Source organism: Alexandromys fortis, unplaced genomic scaffold, assembly GCF_014885135.2.
Source record: "Alexandromys fortis isolate MF-2015 unplaced genomic scaffold, M_Fortis_MF-2015_v1.1 scaffold_83, whole genome shotgun sequence".
NCBI lineage: Eukaryota > Metazoa > Chordata > Mammalia > Rodentia > Cricetidae > Alexandromys > Alexandromys fortis.
In genome coordinates this window covers 1254505-1277228 of record NW_026068001.1, presented here as the reverse complement: position 1 = coordinate 1277228, position 22724 = coordinate 1254505, and the positions used below count along the sequence as shown (strand labels likewise).

Below are 22724 nucleotides of genomic sequence, written 5' to 3'. Positions count from 1 at the left end.
GCCTGCCTGCTTAGCAAGCACTACCACCTGAGCTAAGTTGCAACCCAGTTCAGTTCCTTTAGGGAAGCATTACAGATATCCCACCTTACGTGCTCAGAATTCTAGCCTAGGATTGTCATAGCTGCAAGAGAGTCTGAGGGATTTGTAACTTGCACTTCTGCCTCAGATCAGGTTCTTTCTGTCCTTATAAAACAGCACTTCTGTAACTGTTTCCCTTCACGACAGACACAACTACCCCAGAGCTACCTAGAAACACAGCTGAAGTTATACAAGTTCTCTGAGTCAAAAAAAACAAAACAAAACAAAACAAACAAACAAACAAAAAAAAAACCACAAAATGGTTTCCAAAATGTCTTCCAGGTCAAATCCTGTACACACACAAATGGCCCAAGCTGAACCAACCCTAAAGCAAGCAATCCAGGCGAGGGAGGGGCGGGCCTGAGAGGGGGTTGCTGTGTAGAGAGGGGCAGGTGGAGGTCCCGCCCACATTTGCTCTCCACATTGTGCGAAGGCAGAGGGGGAAGGCGGGGGTCAGGGGTCGGGCAGGTGGGAGGGGGCAAACCCACATCCCCGCCCTCTGCCGCTGCTGGGGGTAGGGAGCATCCTAACCCCCAGACTGTCCGGCCAGAACAGCCTGCCGCCCCTCAGCAGACCGCCACTCCGGGGACACAGGTAAGCGGAACGCTGGCATTCCTGGTGCAGACTTCTTTTGGCGCAGGGTTCCAGGGCCCCTTCCCCGTCCTTGCCTTGTGGAGTGAGTCTCACACTCTGCACTCGCTTCAGCTTCACCTTAGTCGAGTGCCTAAGTGCCCTGTGCTGAGCGGGAAGCAAGGCTGTTTCTTAAGGTGGGAGAAGAAAGGAGCGCCAGGGCGCTACTGCCACCGTTCTAACTTGAGTCCGAAGTGGAGGAGCGCGGATCAGGGCCGCCCTTCCCCAACTCCGAGCTTTACACTTCACCTGACACGGGAAAGTGCAGAGATCAGGCGAGTTGTCCAAGCTAACCCTGGTGTCCAAGCTAACCCTGGGAAGGACACCGAGGAGCTCTCTTATTTGGACCAACCCGGTGCCCTTTCCCTCTTTGACCCCGTGTGCCCAGCCTGCTTCTCCTCGCCTTCCTGGGGCTCCAGCCTTCCTGGGTCAGAGATGCGAGTTCAGAAGACTGGTGCAAGCGGCTCAAAGCCGGTGTCCACAGGGATCACAGAGTTCTCTGGGGATGCTTCAGCAACACTCCACATTTTAGAGGCTCTGTGTAAGTTAAGCTGAGGGCCGAAGCGCCGGTCTGTGATGTATCTACCGTTCCTGCCGAGGAGCCTGGGGCCAGTCCCCTCACTCTTTCCCGTTTCTTGGGAATAAAAGACCTGGAGACTATATAGCCCTTGCCTTCCTGAGGTATCACAAAGATGAGATTGAGTGGCCATATTGGGGGCTCACTCGGCCTCCCCCAAGCTCCTACCATCACTGTGCTAATCGCTAGCACCTTAGGGAGGCGCCCGTCTCATATTTATCCCCACCTCTGGTCACAGCACCCCTAGATTGGCAGTTGCTCTAGCCCCAAGTTTAATAATGATTCTTTCCTGACCCTCGTCTTTTAATCTGGAAAGGAAGCTGTTCGTTTCCACCAGAACCTGACCTCTCTTTTCCACCTGTTCGACTGCCACCCCAGCCCCTGGGTTCTATGATTTGGGCCTCGTCACGGAGGCCATCCTGATTCTTTCTACAGACTTTTCCCTCTCTGCATCCCTAAACATTGCCCTACTCCAAAGCTCCGTTCTCTGCCCACCTTTCTTCTTACCCTGCACCCCTTTCAAGGATCCCTCCACCTAAGACCTTCCCCTGTCACCCCCATCTCTGTTCACTTCCCCAAAGGCTACCGCTGCCGAATCTGCTGGGGACCCCTGGAACCCACCACCTGCCCCCACTGCCACCCCTCCCAGTTTCTAGTGAACTGTATGGCAACCACCATTCCGGGGCTCTCTCGGAAGGCCCTTCCCCAACCGGATATGGAGGTGCATTCAGTGAGCTAATGACTTGCTAACACAAATTGAGCACCTGCTGTGTGGCTAACCTCTTCTACTATGTAAGATAATTTCCTTACTTATCATATTTATTGTCCCTCTTTTCACTAGCATTGTTCCAAGGCCCCAGGAGTTGAGTCGGTTTTTTTTTTGTTTTTGTTTTTCGTGCCATATCAATGCTTGGCGTACAGGAAGATTTTTTTTAATTAAATAATAAAATACCTAAAATTAACTTATCTGGTGCCAAACAACGTGAGATTATAGGCAACGGTGTGGATTATAAAATAAAATGTAGAAAGTAATGTTAGTTCACAGCAGTTAAGGTTGCTTTGGTTGGGAGTGCTGCTGTTTTGAGATTTTTGTTGCTGGTGGCAGTGGCTTTGGTTTTTGGAGTTAAGGTCTCCCTTTATAACCCTGGCTCATCTGGAACTCCCAGAGATTCACCTGCCTGTGCTTTCTAAGTGCTGGGATAAACCTGTGCGCCAATTAACATGGGCTCCAGTGAAAACTCAGCTTGCTGGGCTTTTCCAGCAAGCATTAGTAGTATCTCCTGAGCTGTCTTGCTGGCCCTCTGCCTGCTTTTGTATTATACTCAGGATCAGATCCAGAAATTCGAGCAAGCTTTCTACCAACTGAACCACATCCCCAGTGTTTTTACTTTCTGTGCCTATGTCCCTGCCTCACACAGGTGGTTACTAGGCTACATGATTTGGTTTGCCTTTTTCTTTTCTGTCTTTCTTTTTTGTTGTTGTTGTTGTTGAGATAGAGTCGGCTCCCAATGTGGTTTGTAACCGAGGCTGATCTTGAACTTCGGCAGTAAGATGTTCTTTAGAACATAGACCTCTTGGGTGGGAAAGTTCCAAGCAGCCATTCAATCACCAGACAGTCACTACTGTGCTAAGCTGGGGTTCAAAGACAACCAAACCACACCAAATCCCACTCTCCTTGTGCAATGGAGAGAGACTGCTATGGGACAGAGATTCTTTTCCGCAAGATAAAGATGGTCAAAACTTTCAACATTCTCAAATTCGGCTATAGTGATGGCTCCACAGGCGCCGCACATTTTAACTGGGTGGGCTTTATGGAGTGCATGCTGATATCAGTAGAAGCAAGACTTGAAAAATCCCAGGGCAGGCCAGGTGGTTCAGAGATAAAGGCGTTTGCTCCCAAACCTGACTACCTTACTCCTGCAGGGGAAGGAAAAAAAAAAAAAAAAAAAAAAAAAAAAAAAAAAAAAAACCTCCTTCCATAGATTGTCCTTAGACGGCCACACAAATGCTATTACACAAGCACAACCCTACTCCTGCAAGGGTTAAGTCCCCCTCTATCCCAATCCAATACCTCCCATGCACAAAAAAAAAATTGCAATTTTAAAAATGAGATATATATGAAAAACAAATATCCCTGCTCGGTGTTGAAGGAGTAGTTGAATGATAGAGACTCTGGGTTTGATTCCCAGGCTTGCTAAAAGAAAAACTGCCTTCTATCTCTAAAAGAAAGAAACTGGACTTGGTGGGGCACACTAACACTGGGAAAGCAGAGGCAGGAGGCTTGCTGAAACTTTGAGGTCAGCCTGACCTGTAGGACAAGTTCCAAGCTAGCTAGAGCTGTGGTTAAGACCCTGCCCCACCCCCAAATAAGGAGAAAACAGCCAGGTATACTTAACTGTGTTGATTCAATGGCACCTGGGGGGTCTCATTTCTTCCAACCAGTCTCACCTGTCATTGTCTTCTCTCAGCAGCGGCTATTTGTATCTCTTCCTTGAGCTGACTGGTGGGAAATGGCATTGCCGACAAGGTCTAGCGTCTTGGACCTGAGCTCCAACACACAGTGCACCAGATCACCAGAGGAAAGCCACGAAGCTTGGGCACAATGCAAAAATGCTGGTAGGCAGCTTCCGGAGTACAAGGCAGTGGTGGTGGGCGCAAGTGGTGTTGGGAAAAGTGCTCTCACTATCCAGATGACCCACAACTGCTTCGTCAAAGACCACGACCCCACTATTCAGGATTCCTACTGGAAGGAGGTGGCCCTGGACAACGGGGGCTACATTCTGAATGTGCTGGACACAGCGGGGCAAGATATTCACAGGTCCCTTCGTGACCAGTGCTTGGCAGCCGGTGATGGCGTGCTGGGAGTCTTTGCTCTGGATGACCCCTCATCTCTGGATCAGCTACAGCAGATCTGGTCGTCCTGGAGCCCTCATCAGAAGCAGCCTCTAGTACTCGTGGGCAACAAGAGTGACCTAGTGACCTCTACTGGAGATGCTCAGGCTGCTGCAGCTGTCCTTGCTCACAAGTGGGGAGCCCCCTTCGTAAAGACCTCAGCCAAGACACGGCAAGGTGTAGAGGAAGCCTTTTCTCTGCTTGTCCATGAGATTCAGCGGGCCCAGGAGGCGGTGGTGGAGGCAAGCATGAAGAAGCCCCGACACCACAAAGCCGTCTGTAGCTGTGGCTGCTCTGTCGCCTGAATATCGCTCACAGCAGACCAGGATGACAATTCTCTTTGGCATAAGAGTCCCCTTCCCCACCAAATAACAGTTACCATGGACATCTTTTTATTTTTCATTTGGTGAGGAGTTGTTGGTAACATGGGCTGTCTAGTATTGGCTGTGTTTTATGAAGCTTTATGCAAAATTAAATGTTCTCAGGATTCAAAGCTACCTCCATAATGTCTTTTCTTTTTTTGAGACAGTCTTACTGTGTATTATGTCGCCCTGGCTGGAAATGAGAGCTCCTTGCCTCTGCCTCCTGAGTCCTGGGATAATGGGATAAAAGGTATGTGCCACCATGCCAAATTGTTTTGTTCTGAGACAGGGTCTCATGTAGTTCAGGCTGATACTTAACTCTTTCCTGGTTGATCATCCTGTTTCCACCTCTCAAGTGTGGTATTACAGGTGTCTATGCTACAGCCAGCTTTCGTACAATTTTGTTTTGGATACCAGGAATATAGAGAAAAACCTCCATCCTTGTACAACGGAAGATTAGACAGCGATGGAAGCTATATATTAAAGGAGGCAATGGCAGGAAGGTTAAAAAAAAGCTTTATGAAGTGACATTTGTTCGAAAATGTGCACATATCGAGGGCAGATAAATAACCAGTGTAAAGGCAATGAAGGCCTGAATATTCAGTCCTTTGTGGTCGGGGCTTGGCAGTTGGTGTGCTGGGTGTCTGGGCCAACTGCAGCATATGTAACCCACCTGGGGCTCTCACAACAAGCAACCCCTGGTCCTGGTGGGCAACAAGTGTAGCCCCTTGACCTTTAGTGCCATGGACCCGAGGCAGAGGCTGAAAGTGACCTCAGAGCCTCTCAGGGAACCCCATCTCTGTGAAGCCTAGAAGGGTATCCCAGGCACCTGGTGAGTACTGCACGCCTTCACTGCTCACTGTGTAGGTTCTTTTTTGCCAGGGAGGAAAGCAAAGACTAGGCAGGGACATATTCCATGTCAGTAGTGGATCCGAAGAGACAGCCACTATCACTCGCCCAGCCCACCAGCCCCTAGAACACCCCACTCAGACAAAGCTGCTATAGATGGCATTTATTGAGGATTCAAGGGATGGGGATCTCAGGGTTGCCCAGCAGGCGGCTGTGGACGTGCTGGCAGGAAGTCAGGGTTGCTGGAGCGCTCCTGGGTTCCAGGGCTTGCGGGATGCTGCAGCGCTCAGGGAGGCAGGAGGCGGCGTGCCGGCGCCTGGGGTGAGGAGTTATCCAGGCGTTTCACGCGTAGCAGCGCCCCCAGCACACTCTCGGGAGGCACCTCAGGACCCGGGTCCTGGTCCACAGATCGGCGGAGGCGGCGCGGAGCAGCAGCAGCCTCTGGTTCCGAACTTCCGGTGAGGATCCGCCCCAGCAAGTACCTGCAGGTGGAGTGGAATGCTGTGAGGATGCGGCTACTGGTTACCCCAGTAGTCCCGAACCTGAACAGAATTTTGTAACACCTCGTTGTTCTCACCCCGCCCCCCACTCAAGCCGAGGGACTCACTACTTTCAGAGGAAGTCAGGGGTCCCCGCCTTCCATCCCAGAAAGTGCCTTTCCAGGCAGAAAGCGATCCACCCCTGGAGCCCTAGTCCTGCATAGTCCCACCCAGTACGATCGATCGAGGGGCATCTGTCAGTTGTACCGGGATCCAGGACTTCACTTCCTCAGGCTCCAGCACGACAGCGCTTTGATTATCTCGCCCTCCCTCCCCATGACCCCGGCACCTCAGCAGCTCTGGGTCCACATCAGGAGTCTCGCCGCCGGTGTCCTCGACATCCGAGCCGGTGGGGCCATCATCATACACTGGAGGCCGGGGGCGCAGCGCAGCGGCGGGCGCAGGGACAAGCTGGGCCGCGAGGGCGGCGGGGTCTAGGCGAGCGCGGAGCAGAGCACGTGCCAGCTGTGCAGCAGGAGCGTCCGGGTCGTCGTCCGGGGCTAAGGGTGGGTCCGAGGCACGCGGGGAGCCCCAGACACGCAGCAGCTGCGCCAGGACACGCGCCTGCTGATCCTCCGCCTCCTGTGCCTCGGCACGAGCGCGTTCCTGTCTCTCGGCCTCCAGCAGGTGCGCCAGCGCCCGCGCCAGCTCGTGCACCGCACCCGCCGCCTCTCCGCGCGGCAGGGCCCGACGCAAGCGGCGGGGAGTGCCTGTCTCTGCCAAGGGCGCTGATGCTGCGCTCAGACTGCGGGACTCCTGCGAGAAGATGAAATGGGGGAAAAAAGATAATGTCATCATCCCTCTAGCTCAACTAGGGGTGGGGCTCCACGGATTTTAAATGACTACCACATTCACTGAGCCCCTCAAATTTCTATCGTCTCTAAGGCCCCCGCAGATCCCCAAGTATCTCCAAGGGCACGCAGACTTCTTCTTCTTCTTCTTCTTCTTCTTCTTCTTCTTCTTCTTCTTCTTCTTCTTCTTCTTCTTCTTCTTCTTCTTCTTTTACTTTTCGTTGTTTGTGTGTGTGTGTGGCGATATCAGGTTTTGAATAAAACTACAATATTTCGCTGCTGGAAATTAAATTTGCAAAAATAAGTTGGGCATGGTGCACACACCTTTGAACCCAGCAGGCAGATCTTTTTGAGTTTGAGACCAGCCTGGTCTACAAAGTGAGTTCCAGGAGAGCCAGGATTACACAGAGAAACCCTGTCTCACAAAACAAAATAAATAGCAAAGATCATTTTGAAAGGAAAATCCATGTCTCAAAATAATAGATTTTATGACCCACTTCTAGGGTGTTGCACTCAAAGCCTACTGGACATAAATTTCTGAACCATCATAGTGGTATTTTATAATAGCATGAAAGTAGGGGGAATAAAGGAAAGCATTCCCCAGAAATAGACTAGTAGACTCATGATACACTCGCAGGATATAGTGTGGCGCATCAGTAAATGAACTACAACCACACACTTCAATAGAAATGAATCTCCTACCAAAGCAGAACTAAAGAAGGTTCTGGGCGCTAGCATGCAGAAAAGCCTCAATTCAAAACCACACGCACACACACACACACAAAGGCAAATTCTAGAATCGCACTTTAGATAGCCTAAGACTATCCAACACCAGAGACTTCTTAGTGAGATCATCAGAAAGCCGATAGCTAGCTTGACTCCATTTCTATGATGTTCCAAAAGCAGAAACTAAACAAAACGTCATTTAAAGCTAATGGAATCAATGGGCAGAAAATAGAAGGTAGCGCTAGCAAAGGAGTCCTAGTATCAGTCATACTTTATCCCTTAAGCTGAATAGTGGCTATGATGATTATTTCATTATTTTTATAACCTACATATCTGCTAGATAGATTGTTCCATCCTAAATATTTAATAACTAAAAAAATCCTCAGTGATTCAGACAGCTTTTAAGAGGTAGAGGAGCAAGCTGCTCCATGTCCCTCCCCTTGGTCAGGATCCAGCACTCAGCCCCTGGGGAAATCAATCACCAGCAATCCCTCTACACACACACACACACACACACACACACACACACACACAGCCCTTGAAATGTCACAATGCAACCCGACACTGCTGTATCTACTGCAAGGAACTGCATAGAAGTGGTCTTTCGTGCCTATGTGCACATTCCTTGTTGGGGAAATGTCTGCTGTAATGCTCTTTGAGCCACCCAGGTGCAAGGCTAGGCATCATTTGAAAAACACAATGCAGAGCAGAGACATCATGGCTTCTTCCCCTGCAATGACACAGCTCCACAATGAAGCAAGAAGGAAATCATCTCATGGATGCACAATGAAAACCCCAAGCACTCAATCTGACACCATGAAATATGTACCCTGAGGTACAAGAACCACTCCTTCCAAAATGAAAAAAAAAAAAACACAGAAACACATAGGTGCGCCCATATACTACGTCATTACACATAAGGGTTCACAAATGGTATCACTGAGAAAGCAATCAGGCCCACAAAAAAAGTCAAAGAAGAATCTCCAGTATTACAGGACGTTTAGGGGCAGTCAAACCAAAAGACATACTAAAAGAACACAATATTTATACACCTCGGTCATCACATCCCAGGCTCGCATACTGATACACCGACATCTTTTCTGAATATGCCCTACTGCCATGGACACAGCCACAGACCACTCTCGGGGCGGGTCGAGGTCAGACCAGGCCCCAGATGCTGAGGGATGTTCAGGATGCATCTGCTGCTATCTGAGCCCTGAGCACCAGCTCCCTCACACCCAGAAACTGCGCTTGGCTTATGTGGGGGGACTGTCAGCTGCAGCCCAGGACACCCTTGCCAATCTCTATGCACAAACCAGCAAGAATGTCTCAACAACACTTTCCCCCATCTTCCTCCCCACCCCCACTCCTTGCTAACTGGAATCGCACCTTTACGGGCCTCGTTGACAGGGCTGGGGGAAGCCGCAGAAGACCCATGAGCAGCAGCATCAAAAGGCCGACGCCCCCGGCCCTCGGCCCCCAGAGCAGCGGCGACCCTGCCATGCTGCCCCAACGAGCCGGGCTCCGGACGGGCGAACTGGCTGTCAAGTGCGCAGAGCTGGGACTAGTGGGCACAGCCGTGGCTCTCTGAGGCTGCGCACATCCAGGAGCCTGGCCCCCTCCTGTTCACCCCCTCCTGTCACTCTACGCAGGCGCAGAACTGGGGCTCTGGCCTTCTCTTCATCCTGCACATCGCCATGGAGATGTCCAAGGGGCAAAGTGGAGAACTGAAGTCTGCACTGGCGGTTGCCATGGTAGTGGAAGGGCAGTTGCTAAGGCAATAGACCTTGCTGTTGAATTACCAGACAGACAAGGAAAATTGACTCAGTGGGCTGAAATAAAGGTCTGGTTTATGTCCTTGGGGAAACAACAGACTTTATACACTATTAGATGGATAAACAATTACTGGATGCATGCCGTGGAGCACGATGTTCCCAGAAAAATGAGTTCAGTCCAGAGGACATGATGATGGACAGCTCAGTTCAAACTGCTATGAATTAGCCTTGTGCCCAAATAAAGCTATTACCAGCGACTGCAACCTCAAAATGAACACAAAGTTCTATAGGCGTGATAGGAGGTAGGAGCTCACTAAAGGCTCCTTTGCATTCGCTCAGTTCTTTGTCTTACCTTCACCTCTCCATGGCTGTGTTTATTTTCCTCGTGTAGCCTCAGCTCTCTGCATCTTCCTTTCCCTATCTGTCTCCTCTCATTTAATCTCTCACAATTTCTTTTTAAATTTACTGTCTGCATTTACTTGTTTTCCATAAATGCATAGATTTATGCCCAGGTATTGTTCCAGAAAGAATTTCTTTTTTCTTTCATTTATAATTGAAACTAAAGAAAAAAATCAAAATAGAATTAAAACAAAGTATGGTGACATGACATACATTAAAAGTGAAGAAAAAAGCCAGGCATGGTGGTGAGCCCCTTTTATCCCAGCACTCGGGAGGCAGTAGAAGGAAGTGCTCTATGAGTTCAAAGTCATCCTGGTCTACATAGAAAGTTTCAGGTTAGTCAAGGCTATACACTGAGACCCTATCTCCAAAAAATAAATAAATAATAAAAGTAAAGCAGGAATGGAAATGGCTCAATGGATTAAGAGCACTGGCTGCTCTTCCAGAGGACCTGGGTTCAATTCCCAGCACCCACGTGGCAGCTCACAACGGTCGGTATGTAAACTTTTTCCAGGGGATCCAACACCCTCATATAGATATATACACAGGTAGTACACCAATATACATAAAATAAAATAAATTATAAAAAATAAATAAAAGTAAAGAGCCAAACCCACTGGATCACTCCTATAATTCTAGAACTTGGAAAGCTGAGGCTGGAGGATAGTGAGTTTCAGCCTAACCTGGGCTATATATAAGACCCTGCCAAAAAAAAAAAAAAAACAGGGAAAAAAAAGATCCATCTGTGTGGCCTAGGATCTAACCTATTGGTTACCTCTATATATCCCCAGGGTCATAGATGATATCAGAATGCAAATCTTTTCCTGAGGGCCTTCATGGAAGCCTGAGGCAGGAGGATGGCTGCAAGACTAAGGCCAGTTGGGGCTACACAGTAAGTACAAGGCCAGCCAGGGCTGCATAGTGAGACTCTGCCTCAAATCACACACAAAAAAGTACATTTCTTTCTAGACCTGAAGATTAAACACCAATATAATGGACACACACTTGTGATGGCTTCCATTTCTCCCATGTCTTGATGTTCACATCTTTTATTATATAACCCACTCCTATCAAGTGTGTGACAGGTTATTATGTAACATATTTGTACATTAAAGATGAAACAACCATCTACTGAGGAGACTCTTACTCTGCTGCTTTTGTTAAAGCAAGCAACCACCTGAGGTGTAGTATACCCCACTTTGCCCCCCAGACAGGGCTTCTCTGTGTAGCCCAGCTGGCCTCAAACTCACAGATATCCACCTGCCTCTGCCTCCCAAGTGCTGGGATTAAAGGTGGATACCACTACGCCTGGCAACTTGGGGCATTTTAAGTGGCAAAAGCTAGAGGCTGGTTGGCTAGACTATAGGAGCTAAGGAACATTCAATAGGAAACTGAAGCCCTTCGTTCTTCTATATGTTTTATTTATTTTTTTAGAAACTGGGCAGGCAGACCTAATGGCACTGCATGCCCCAAGGCCTAGCCACTTGTTTGAACTCTAGGGAAATGCAGAATGCCACGAAGAGACTGGGAGGGATACCATGTTCGGTGCCGTAGGAGGTGTGAGAGGAATGAGCTGAAATCTGGGAATCCCTCCTGAAGTTCATCCAGGAACTGAGTGCCTCAGGGTAAATAGTCCCAAATTCAGGTTTAGCCAAAACCCAGAGGCAAAATGCTGAAGTGGTCCCACTGTGTGGAGGGCAGTGGGTGGGCGGGCAGGGAGGGAGTCATCAGAGGTAGACATTGAGGGTTTGCAGAATGCGGTGGCGGCAGAGTGGGCAGTTACGGAAGTAGAGAGGTTGGTGCATGAGGATCTCGGTGCAGGCCTGGCACAGGCACAGGTGCCGGCAGGGCAGAAGCAGCACGGTCTTGCTCTGGTCCTGGCAGATGACACATCTCTTCCTCGCCTCCTGCTCCTCCAGCAGCCTCCATGGGTCGTGCCTTGCTGGAAGTTCATCCTCATTGAGTCTCTCTCGGCCTCTAGAGGATGTGGATACCGATCTGAAGCTCCTGATGTCCTCTTTGTCCTCTTCGTCGTCGTTGTCGTCGTCATCGTCGCCTTCTTCTTCTTCTTCTTCACGAAGATTGTCTTGTCCCTGGATTCTGGCTGAAGACATCCTCCTGGCAACACGTTGTGGGGCCCCCAGCGCTCCTCCCTGATTCGGCCAGCTGGCCAGCTGCAGGCTAAGTCTCCAGACTTGGCGCCAGGCCTCCAGACCCAGTGCCAGGCGACAGAGCCGAACAACATCTTCTCGGAGCTGGTGGTAGGATAGTCGGGCATGGAGCTGATTGAGTGCTCCGGTGGCTAGCCTCAAGGTAAAATCTGGGTATAACACAGTCAAAGTCACTGCCAACATACAAACCAACAACACGAAAATAGTAAGATTGGAAAGCATAGAGCCGGCCAGGAGGAGGACCACTGAGGCCAACAGCTCTAGCCCTAGCTGGTAGGGGGTCCAGAGGAGGTTGGCCATGGCCATCCCACTGCTAGAAAGGTGAGTGAGGAAAGCCACCAGCACGTCTAGCATCTGCCAAGGAGCCCCTGCCATGGCAGCCCACAGGGCCAGCACCAGGGAAAAGAGGTTCTGAGTGCTGACGAGGCAGATGTTGACCAGACTATTGATCACATAGGCCACCAGGCTCATGGCAATGCCATAGATGTCACAGGCCTGGCACAGCAAAGCATGGTTGCTGGAGACCATGTTCAGGATGCCCCTGGTCAGTACTTCTTGGCTCCTCAGAGCTCCATGAGAGGCCAGGTGCCCTAGGAGCTTTAAGCTCTCCAAGCTAGAATAGCAGCTGTAGAGAAAAGCAAACAAGGGCTGCAACCCCACAAAGGTAAATTCGACCAGTGCTTCAACCAAGGCCAGTAACGAGAGCAGGACTTGCCCAAAGTGGAGGAAATAAGTCAGTACCGTGTGTGACAGGTTGTAGATGAGGGCCAAAAGCCAGGCCAAGCTTGCCAGGAGGAAGGACACAAACAAAAAGTTAAGATCCAACAGGAAAGTCAACCACTCCAGCACTGGGCCCATCCAGTCCAGCACCGGGACCGTCCAGTTTACCAAGGGGAACACAGCCTCCATGATAGCGCTGTTGTGCTGGGTACAAAATCAAGGCTGGCGGTCCTCAGTGAAGGCGGTGTCAAGTATTTGGAGAGTTGGGGTGGGGGTTAATTTGGAAGGGATGTGAATGCCTAATCCAGGGAGGGGGAGAACAAGGTCTGAAGTGGGTTGGAGGGAAGACTTTTAGGAGAGGGGAGGGAGTCCCGGTTTCGAAGACTGTTTGGGAGCAAAGAGGCAGAACAAGTCCAAAGTGACAGTGAGTAGGATTGTAGGAAATCGCAGTTTTAGAATCTTGAAGCAGCAAGGAGGCTGGGGATCGGTCAGACCGGGAGGAGACCAGGAAGGAGGAGACGGGATCAGGAAAAGCTGCCCCACCAGTACCGGTGGGGGCCGGGGCCGGGTGGGGGCAGCGCAGGCTGGGCACGACTGGCAGGCCAGCCACGCAGGTGCCCCTGTCCCGCCCGGCCCCTTGTCCTCCCGCTTGCAGCGACTCTCTCTCTACGTTGTAAAGGCTTTTGAAGTGACTGCTTCCCTGATAGGGCCCTCAGATGACATTGTGACGACTCCTAGAGAGAATCTTAAGTACGAAACACACTGCTGCCGCCAGTGGTGGCGCACGCCTTTAATCCCAGCACTGGGGGGGGGGAGGAGGAGGGCAGAGGCAGGAGGATCTCTGTGAGTTCGAGGCCAGCCTGGTCTACAGAGTGAGTTCCAGGACAGGCTCCAAAGCTACAGAGAAACCCTGTCTAGAAAAATCAAAAAAAAAAAAAAAAAAAAAAAAAAAAAAAGGGGCTGGAGAGATGGCTCAGTGGTTAAGAGCATTGCCTGCTCTTCCAAAGGTCCTGAGTTCAATTCCCAGCAACCACATGGTGGCGCACAACCATCTGTAATGAGGTCTGGCGCCCTCTTCTGGCCTGCAGGCATAATAAATAAATAGATAGATAGATAGATAGATAAATAAATAAATAAATAAATAAATAAATAAATAAATAGATAAATAAAAAGTAGGAAACACACTAATTCAAGCCTTGACTTCTCCGTGCCTCCCTTGGAGGGATGGGAAGGGGACCCAAGGCCTTGCACCCTTGCACATATTAAGGAAATGCTCCTCTACTGAGCCCCATTTCCCCATCCCATTCCTAAACCCTCACTCCTGACCAAACTACTTGTTTGTTTTGTAGTGCTGGGGATGGGATCGAAGGCGTCTGTCTAAACCCTGACTACAATTTGAAGGCTGTATTAACATAAAACTAGTGTAAACTAGATAAGGTGGTGGTGGTGCACGCCTTTAATCCTAGCACTCAGGAGGCAAAGGCAGGAGGATCTCCGTGAGTTCGAGGTCAGCCTGGTAGTTCCAGGACAGCTCCAAAGCTACAGAGAAACCCTGTCTCGAAAAACAAAACAAAAAAAAAATCCAAATAAAAAGTGTTTGGCAGGAAACATGATGTGACAAATGGCAATAATGATGATAAAGGAAATCAGCCACAGTGACTGAAAAAAAAAAAGAAGTGTTCTTGCTATTCTATTCAGGCTGGTCCCAAATTACCAAAATCAAGTAGTATTCCTTCCTAGCCTAAGTAGTTAGAACTGCAAGTTCGCACCACACTGTACTAGGCCATCATATTATTACTCTGTGTGTGTGTGTGTGTGTGTGTGTGAGAGAGAGAGAGAGAGAGAGAGAGAGAGAGAGAGAGAGAGAGAGAGAGATATGCTGGGATTCAGACTCAGTGTTATCATTTATAAAGAGGTAGGACCTGAGGCCAGCCCTATGTGAGGGCAGCAGTCCCACAAGGGGCAACAGGGGCGGGGCGGCAGGGCGGGGCCACCCGAGGCCTCTGCGGATCCTTTTGCGGGTGGGAGATGATGGAGAGCGAGAGACAGACAGAGAGCTGGGATATAGAGTTTATTTAGTGGATTGTGGCAGGGGAGAGGGAAGGGGAGAAGAAGGGAGAGAGAGGCAGAAGTTGCCTCTCCAGAAGGAAAGGACAGAGAGAGAGAGCAAGAGAGCGGGCTGGAGAGGAGGTGGAAGATCTGTGTGCCTTGGTGGAAAGGGGGGGGGAGGGGGACTAGGAGCTTGTGTCTTAAAGGGACAGGGTGTCCAGGTGATAGAGCAGGCCAGCAGATTACAACATTCAGAGCCTTGATACTAGACAATCACTCTTATCACTAAATTGCATCCCCACTTTTACATTTTCAGCCTGTAATAGTGGCTGATACTTGTAACCCCAGAGTTTGAGGCGATGAGGCAGAGAGAGTGCCTTGAGATGATGACCAGCTAGGGTTATATAATTCCAAGCCAACCTGGCCTAGAGCAAAATGCTGCTTACAAACAAAATAGTCTTTTTCGAGACAGGGTTTCTCTGTAGCTTTGGAGCCTGTCCTGGAACTACAATCAGCCTAGAACTCACAGAGATCCACCTGCCTGTGCCTCCTGAGTGCTGGGATTAAAGGCGAGCACCGCGACAATATAGTTTCCAAACTGATACACATTATTTGTGGTGCTAGGTCCAACCTAGGGCCTCACATTTACTAGGCAAGCCCTCAGCACTACCATACTCCAGTTGAATATTTTTTGTATTGTACTTGACTATTCAAGTCAGCATATTAATCAGCTGACAAACAGAAGGAGGCCAAGTGTTCATCAGTAGCTAAGAGTCAAACTTGAAGTAGACAAAGGGAAAGGTTTGGGGAGGTAACTCAGAGGTAGAGTTGCTCAGCATTCTTGAGGCCCTGGACTCCCATCTCCAACAGCACAAAAAAGTTTTAAACGAAGTTTCCAGGGACTTGGGACATAGCTCAGTTGCTAAGAGTGCTTGCCTAGCACCCTTGAGCTCTTCTAGCCCTAGAGCCACACAAAGGGTTGGGAAAGTGCACTGTGATCCCAGTACCCAGAAGGTAGAGGCAGGAGGATCAGAAGCACACCCAGATCAGCCTCAGCTGCATAGCTAGGTAGAGGTCAGCCTGTACTACAGGGGATCTTGTTTCAAAACATACAAACAAAATACCACAAGAGTTCCAGAGTTGCAGAGACGAGCAATGGTGCTGGCTGCTTTGACAGTGTGAACTTGCTTAATGCCTTTAGCTCAACTCTATGCTTTAAAATGGTTGTGATTTTTGTAAAATACAGTTTTGATCTTTGCTTCTGTTTCCTGGAATGCAATTCCTAAAATGCTTGGAATATTCAAAATGATTATCTTTTTACATGCTAATGATTGCCTGTTGACTGCCGCCTCTAGGTAGCTTCAGAGTGGGGGGCTGGGTGACCAGATGCCAAATGGAATTTGAAAGCTGGGACTTGGGCCCCACCCCCAACTTCTCCAGAGACTGGCAAAAGGTTCATGTTTAAGAACCATGGTTGTAATGAATTGTGTTCATAAACATGTTGAAAAGGACTAGATTCGAAGGGGTTCTGTTTAGCTGAACACATAGTAGTTCCTTGAGATTCCTCCTTGAGTAGTTCCTCCTGCAGAGGGCATGAGATCTCTGTCCCTGCCCCCATCCCCAGCCCTATCCACCTCTTCCTTTGGTGTTTAATCAGTATCCTCTGTAGCAACTATTATAATAACTAGGTAAGTAAAATACTGCCCTAGTACATTAATCCAAATGAGGAGGGACTTAGGGGAACCTGTTTCTAGTCTGTCAATCAAAAGCACAGTAAGTACTTCTAGGTGTTCACAGTAGAGTGCTGTGTGGCACTATCTCGCCTACCCCCCCTCGGTGTGGGGGAGACCAAAAAAAAAAAAAAAAAGAAAAGAAAAACAAGTTAAACCACCAGGACTTTGTAATTAGCATGAGAAGTGGAGGGAGCAATCTATTGGAATTGAGATCACAGAAACAAGGTGATGCTAAATCCAAGTGCACTATGTGAAGATAGAATTGAAAAATTGATTAGAAGACACCTACCTACCTGGTCACAAGTTTTCTATTCTGATTGTTAACTGAAAGTATAGGAGAATCTGAATCAGGCTTTCCTCCTAGAGTCTCTGGATGTTTAAAATGATAAATTCTAGTTTATGTCTATTTGATGACAATTTTTAAATGAACACTTTTAAAGAGCTATTCAGAGCTGGGGGTATGGCTCAGTTGGTAGAATGCTTGAAGCCTGCATCAGGCTCTCCAGCATCAATGGGCTCATTACATCTGGCTTCTCTTTATTGTTTTCTCACATTTTCTTTCTCCGCTCCTGCTGACAGGCACCTAAGCAGATTCCCTAATGATTTACTGTGAATGGTGTTGCAATGAATATGGCTGTGCCAGTGTCTTTGTGGAATGGTGGCTCCTTTAGGCACACACTTGGGGGTAGCAGAGCTGGGTTGTTAGTTTTTGTTTTTTTGAGTAAACTTTCTACTGATTTCTACTACATTTCCAGCAATACTGTATAAAGCATCTCTCATTCCCCGTACCCCTACCATTTGGTGACAGCAATTTGTACTTCAGAAAGATGGAATCTTGATGGAATTTTAATTTGCTTTTCCCTGATAGCTAAAGATGTTGAACTTTTTTTTCTGTTTTATTTTGTGAAGACAGGGTCTTGATATGTAGACCTGGAACTCACAATGAAGACCAGGCTTGTCTCAAACTCACAGAGATCTTCCTACCTCTGGCTCCAGAGTCCATAAAATACCACCAAGCATGGCAAGGTGCTGAACTTTTAAGAAGTTTCTGCTTAGTTCATTTGCCATTTACTGACTGTATTATCTATAATGGGGGGGGGTTCAACTTTTAAAAATGATTTATTTTTATTTTATGTACACTGGTGTTTTACCTGCATGTACATCTGTGTGAGGGTGTCAGATCTCCAGAACAGGAGTTCTAGACAGTTGTGAGCTGCCATGTGGGTGCTGGGAATTGAACCTTGGACCTCTGGAAGAGCAGTCAATGTTCTTAACCACTGAGCCATCTATCCAGCCCTCAATTTTTCTTTTCTTTAGTTCTTTGTATTCTCTGGCTATCAGTCACCCTGTGGAATAACCATAAGGACTTTCTCCTATTATGTAATGTCTCTCTCTACCCTAGGTCCTAGGCTGCTTCAGTTCTTACCTGAGGCTTGTTTTAGTCTCTCTCCCATTTCTCTTTTCATCCATTTTTTTCTTTGCATTTCAAATTTAAGATTTTACCAGCACAAAATCCCATTTGTAGAGTAACCCCTCCCACCAAGCTTAGGAATCTGGGCCTGCTCTTTTGCACAGAAACCACCTAATGTCCTTGCTGGGTCAGGAAGACAGAGTCCAATGTGGTCGAGTGCAGTGAAGTTATGCATCCAGCAGAGCAAGCTGCAAAGTTCCAAGTTGCAAAGGTCGAGCTGCACCCTGGTGGTAGAAACTGGGAACTGGATCTTAGGGTTTGAGAAGCTGCACCTCATGGAGCATGGATATGCCGCAAAGGACTGCTACTTCTAAGCGTGAGGAGTGAGGCTCGAGACCGGTCCAGACCAAGTGTACAGGCTGGCAAAAGTCAGGCAATAAGTAAGGCGCCCAGTGTAGCACGGCCCAGGCAGATACTCAGGGAGGGTCTATAGCAATCTTAGGGAGCACCAAAAGATGGGAAGGGGGTAGGGTCTGGACCCCACCCCTCATGGGAATTCAGCACTTGGAATTCAGCAAGTAAAACTCCAGCAGGTGGCAAGCTTACAACCACGTAGGGGAGCTTGTTCCCCAAAGGCTAGAGGGCCAGGGCCTGTGTGTGCAGGGATGCAGGGACGGTAGTGGTGCCCGACAGAAACCCTGATACTCTAGTTATGATGGAATCTTGTCCATCAGAGCACTGCAGCTGCAGTTCCAAGCTCACTAATGGCTGCGCAGCTGGGTTCTAATTGGGTGTGGTGCATATCTACAAACCTCAACCCATCTTTTCCTTCTAGGGCAGTTGATAGACTGGCCATGCATTGCTAGGCGCTGAGTTGTTCAAGGAAGAGGTGTTGCAGTTGACATTACTGAGGGCCACAAGGCTCTTGTTGGGACTTTCAGAGGCCCTAGGGACTGCACCTTTGTTTGTCTCCAGATGCACCAATTTTATATGGAAGTTCCTATCTCCTTGCAGCGACTTGTAGTATTTATCATCCATGAGCCCAGTAGAGGCAATCTTTATCCCATTAGGGGTTTGACCAGAATAATAGAACTTGGGGGATGGATGTCCACCCAGGATAATCTTTCTCATACCTCTCCTCTCCCCAAATGAGACTCATTTCTGGATATATTATGGTCACTCTTAAAAAAAATAAACAACTAGGTTGCCATAGAGTCTTACTACCCAAATTTGATCCTGGAAAGCTTTCCTCTGACCTGTACATATGCACCATGGCAGGTGTACCTGCCCCCACACCAAGACATTAGTCTTTAAAAAAAATGGATAAACTGGGCAGTGGTGGCAGATCTTTAATTTCAGCACTCGGGAGGCAGAGGCAGGTGGATCTCTGTGAGTTCGAGGCCAGCCTGGTCTACAAGAGCTAGTTCCAGGACAGGCTCCAAAGCTTCAGAGAAACCCTGTCTTGAAAAACCAAAAAAAAAAAAAAAAAANAGTTCGAGACCAGCCTGGTCTACAAGAGCTAGTTCCAGGACAGGCTCCAAAGCCACAGAGAAACCCTGTCTCAAAAAACCAAAAAAAAAAAAAAAAGGACAACCTCACCAAACAAATGTCAGTAAATTACAGTTACAAGTTATTAAGGTGTGTGCCTGCAAGTTATAAAGGTATGAGGGCAAATACAAGTTATCAAACTTTTCTCTCATTGGGCCTTCCATAATCTTAAAAATACTTTTCATTGTGCAAAAACATCTGTCACAGTCATTCTGACATAAACATGCTACTGTTTATACAACGTATATGTCTAAAACTTAGGTTTTCACAAACCCAAAGAATTCTTGTGAGTTCCAGGGAGCCGAATTGAAGGATCCACCTTAAACAGGTCAGATACACCCCCCTCAATTCCCTGGTCCTAAAAATTTTTTCCTTAACTTTGTCTTCTGTTCTGCCAATACCTTAAACAGGTGTAAGAGACACCAGACATTTCCATACCACAAACTCTGGACAGGAGCAAAGAGACCGACTATGCCAGGATGTGACCAGTACCCAGCCTTCTCAGGATTCTCCCCCCAAAGACAACACCCACAAAGAAGCAGAAGTCTTGAGAATCTGCCACCCCAATTCCTTTAACCTGTGGTGCCTAATCTCCAGCCTTTTTATTATAAAATAGAGATGGGAATGTGATGATTCTGTCTCTTTAAGAGACAAGCCACGCCCACTCCCCCCCCCCCATCCACTGAGGCAGGCAGGTCTTCCTTCCTGCTTGCAGCCTTAGTCTCTCTTTTCTGTCTCCCTCTCAGAGAGGCAGCTTTGGTCTTTCCCTTCTCTTCTCTCTCTCTCTCCCTCTCTGCTCTTCTCCCCTTCCCACTTCCCTTCCATAACCACGAAATAAATATCCAACTCCACTCTGCATGGTATACCTATCCATCTGTCTCTTGCCCACAGCCTCCGCCACCACGTGGCTCACTGCCCAGGACCAGCCACCTTCAGAGACCTGTGGCATGGTCTCAAGCACAGTCCCTGTCTAGGACTGGCTGCTCTTGGGACCCACTGCCTGCAACCACATGGCCCGCTGCCTCCTGCTGCTTGGGGACCTGCAGTATTTCTGCTGCCTGTTGCCACCAGGGATCCTGCAGCATTTTTATTAATCCATTACATTGGTGCTGAGACTTGAGAGGCTCTCCCACCCCAAGCACCTCTCCTGGGGTCGGGATCCAGAACCAGGAAATTTTTCTCCACAACAACCATGTGTTCCATATGCCTGAGTGTAATTTCTCTGAACAACACTGGCTTCAATTGGTGAGTTTCCTCATTCTGGTCATCTTAACCATTTCTTCGAACCCAAGGAATTGACCATTGAGCTCTGGCAACACTTTGGTGTTTCTAGAAATGGGGGAGACTACCCCCTAACCATGGTCTTCAAGGCTAAGGTTGTGCCCTTCACTGACATTCATCTGTGGATTCCTCCCACGCTAGCACTGCACACTCTGTGCAGTACATTTGACTGGGAGCCCAAGGTCCCTCAGATTCTTTTTTTTTTTTTCATTTCTTTTCTTTTTTCCCTTGCTGTGAAAGGCCACTTGGAGCAGCCTCTGGCCTTTCTGGCTTCTGAGTCACCCCAACACTGGATCCAGCCAGGCCTTACCTTCCCACTCGTGGCCTGGGGGGGACGCCCTCCCACAGGTCTTCCAAAGGTTGTGCTGATTCACACCCCACCCACAGTCAAGAGACATCTTACTGTGGGCCTTGTGGTGTCACTGTTTTACGGGTTTTCACGGTTTCAACTATGGGAAGCAAGCCATCCAAACCCATCAATCCAGCCTTCCCCCTGGGAAGCCTTTTAGAGGCCCAAAAAAACACAAGCCTTAATGCCCTACTTCTTCAGCTCTTACCCTCACTCTGCCGGTGTCCCACCAGCTCCACTTTTATAGGAGCTTTCTGACTACTGGCAGCACACAGGCAAGTGGATCATGCCATGGCTACTGCTGCTAACAACACTGGTCAGATCCATGAGGCGGCTTTTTCAGTTCTAGCCTTTTGCTCCCCTCTGCAGCTTGTGGCATGTCGGCTCAGCCACAGGGAGGATCACACCTCTAGGTCTCTCTTATTAAGGTTAAAATCCCTGCAGCTCAAAAATTGTGGCTTTTCCATACGACATGTGACTGCTGCCAGTTTGTCTGGGGTCAGGTGACTTTGCCACCATCCTGGCTGAAAGCCAGGTCAGGTGACCAAGTTCTGCCATCTTTACTGAGGTATTCCCTGCCTGGTTCCCCAGTGTTAACTCTGTTACATGGGTGACCTTACTGCCATCTTAACTGCCAGGTCAGATGACCAAGTTCTCCCATCTTTACTGAAGTATACCCTGCCTTGTCCCCTGGTTTACTTATGTTTTTTTTTTTCACTAAATTCCTCTTGTTGACTCTGTTGCATGTGTTTTGTTCAGTGGCATGCCTTTGGTAGGGCCCACCAAGAGCATCCACTTTGCCCAATTCCTGTTCACTCTCTGTGTGTGATCATACATGTAACTTAAACGCACCTATGTTTAATGTTATAATTGTTCATTACATCTCAGTTCAGACTACAAAAACAATGAGTCTCATGTTTTAAACTGGTATGTACTTATAAGTCTCTTACAAAAATACTTTATATTTAATCCAACCCTCATTTAAGATATATTAAGCCGTTCTCTACTATTGTCAGTTCTGCCCGTTAACCTTCTATTGCAAGCAATTTTTTCTGACTTCTTTTTATGAATGTAAATCTTACCTATTAAGAGCCAGTGCGGTCAAGCTCAGACCCAGGTCTCCACACAGATTCAATACTGTACTTACAACTGATAAACAGCCCTCAACTGCTCAGAGATCTGGGGAATGTGATATTTAAATATTTAATTATTAAAAAACTTTTCATAACAAAAAGAGACATGTTGGCTCCTAGCATCAGCACTCTATTTCCTCCAAAGAAGACACATGGGCACAGAACAAGGTCCATCTGCAATTCGCTTCAACTGCCAAGTGCTGACCACTGGGCAAAACTGCCTTTTATCTAAACTGAAGATCTCCTGACATGGGCAGAATCACTGAAACTGACAGCCTAGCTGCTCAGGTCAAGGTAGGCTTGTCTTCCTACAGATTTCTCAGCCCACAGGATCTTCTAGAGCCTGGCAGGCCCTGCACTAAACAGCACAAGGCAAATGCGACCCACAGTGGCCATGGAGGACCCGGAGGAGTAGTTCTGGGTGCCAACCAAGTAAATTTTCTGTCATTTTTTAATCAGTAACTCCAGTAAAATTTTGTCCTTCTTAAAGATCTCTGAAGTTTGATGGCTGAGAGGTTTTGTCAGTTTAAAAGGACAACCTCACCAAACCCTCTCCCACCGGGCAGTGGTGGCGCACGCCTTTAATCCCCGCACTCGGGAGGCAGAGGCAGGTGGATCTCTGTGAGTTCGAGACCAGCCTGGTCTACAAGAGCTAGTTCCAGGACAGGCTCCAAAGCCACAGAGAAACCCTGTCTCAAAAAACCAAAAAAA

At 48.4% G+C, this 22724-nt stretch overlaps 3 protein-coding genes across 3 annotated transcripts; 1 reads left to right on the top strand and 2 right to left on the bottom strand.

Annotated features, from left to right (window-relative positions):
- The first annotated feature begins 3776 nt into the window (after nt 1-3776).
- On the top strand, nt 3777-4674 carry Eras (ES cell expressed Ras). Its single transcript, XM_050160982.1, has one exon. It carries the CDS (start codon nt 3796-3798, stop codon nt 4480-4482), a length of 687 nt encoding a protein of 228 aa, XP_050016939.1. The 5' UTR covers nt 3777-3795; the 3' UTR covers nt 4483-4674.
- An 881-nt stretch (nt 4675-5555) lies between these two features.
- Nucleotides 5556-10136, bottom strand: Pcsk1n (proprotein convertase subtilisin/kexin type 1 inhibitor). The gene is made up of 3 exons (XM_050160812.1): nt 8834-10136; nt 6217-6683; nt 5556-5870 (listed from the first exon to the last, which is right to left on the bottom strand). The coding sequence occupies exons 1-3, from the start codon at nt 8945-8947 to the stop codon at nt 5675-5677; spliced, it is 777 nt and encodes a 258-aa protein (XP_050016769.1). The 5' UTR covers nt 8948-10136; the 3' UTR covers nt 5556-5674.
- A 240-nt stretch (nt 10137-10376) lies between these two features.
- On the bottom strand, nt 10377-14988 carry LOC126512819 (E3 ubiquitin-protein ligase RNF26-like). The gene has a single exon (XM_050160802.1). The coding sequence runs from the start codon at nt 12696-12698 to the stop codon at nt 11346-11348; it is 1353 nt and encodes a 450-aa protein (XP_050016759.1). The 5' UTR covers nt 12699-14988; the 3' UTR covers nt 10377-11345.
- Between the last annotated feature and the right edge of the window lie 7736 nt (nt 14989-22724).

Excerpts from the sequence above, each read along its gene's own strand:
- Eras (XM_050160982.1), top strand. The coding sequence starts at position 3,796 with ATGGCATTGCCGACAAGGTCTAGCGTCTTGGACCTGAGCTCCAACACA.
- Pcsk1n (XM_050160812.1), bottom strand. The coding sequence starts at position 8,947 with ATGGCAGGGTCGCCGCTGCTCTGGGGGCCGAGGGCCGGGGGCGTCGGC. Across the intron at positions 6,684-8,833 it reads TGTCAACGAGGCCCGTAAAG|GAGTCCCGCAGTCTGAGCGC; the intron begins GTGCGATTCCAG and ends ATCTTCTCGCAG. Across the intron at positions 5,871-6,216 it reads GTGGACCCAGAGCTGCTGAG|GTACTTGCTGGGGCGGATCC; the intron begins GTGCCGGGGTCA and ends CTCCACCTGCAG.
- LOC126512819 (XM_050160802.1), bottom strand. The coding sequence starts at position 12,698 with ATGGAGGCTGTGTTCCCCTTGGTAAACTGGACGGTCCCGGTGCTGGAC.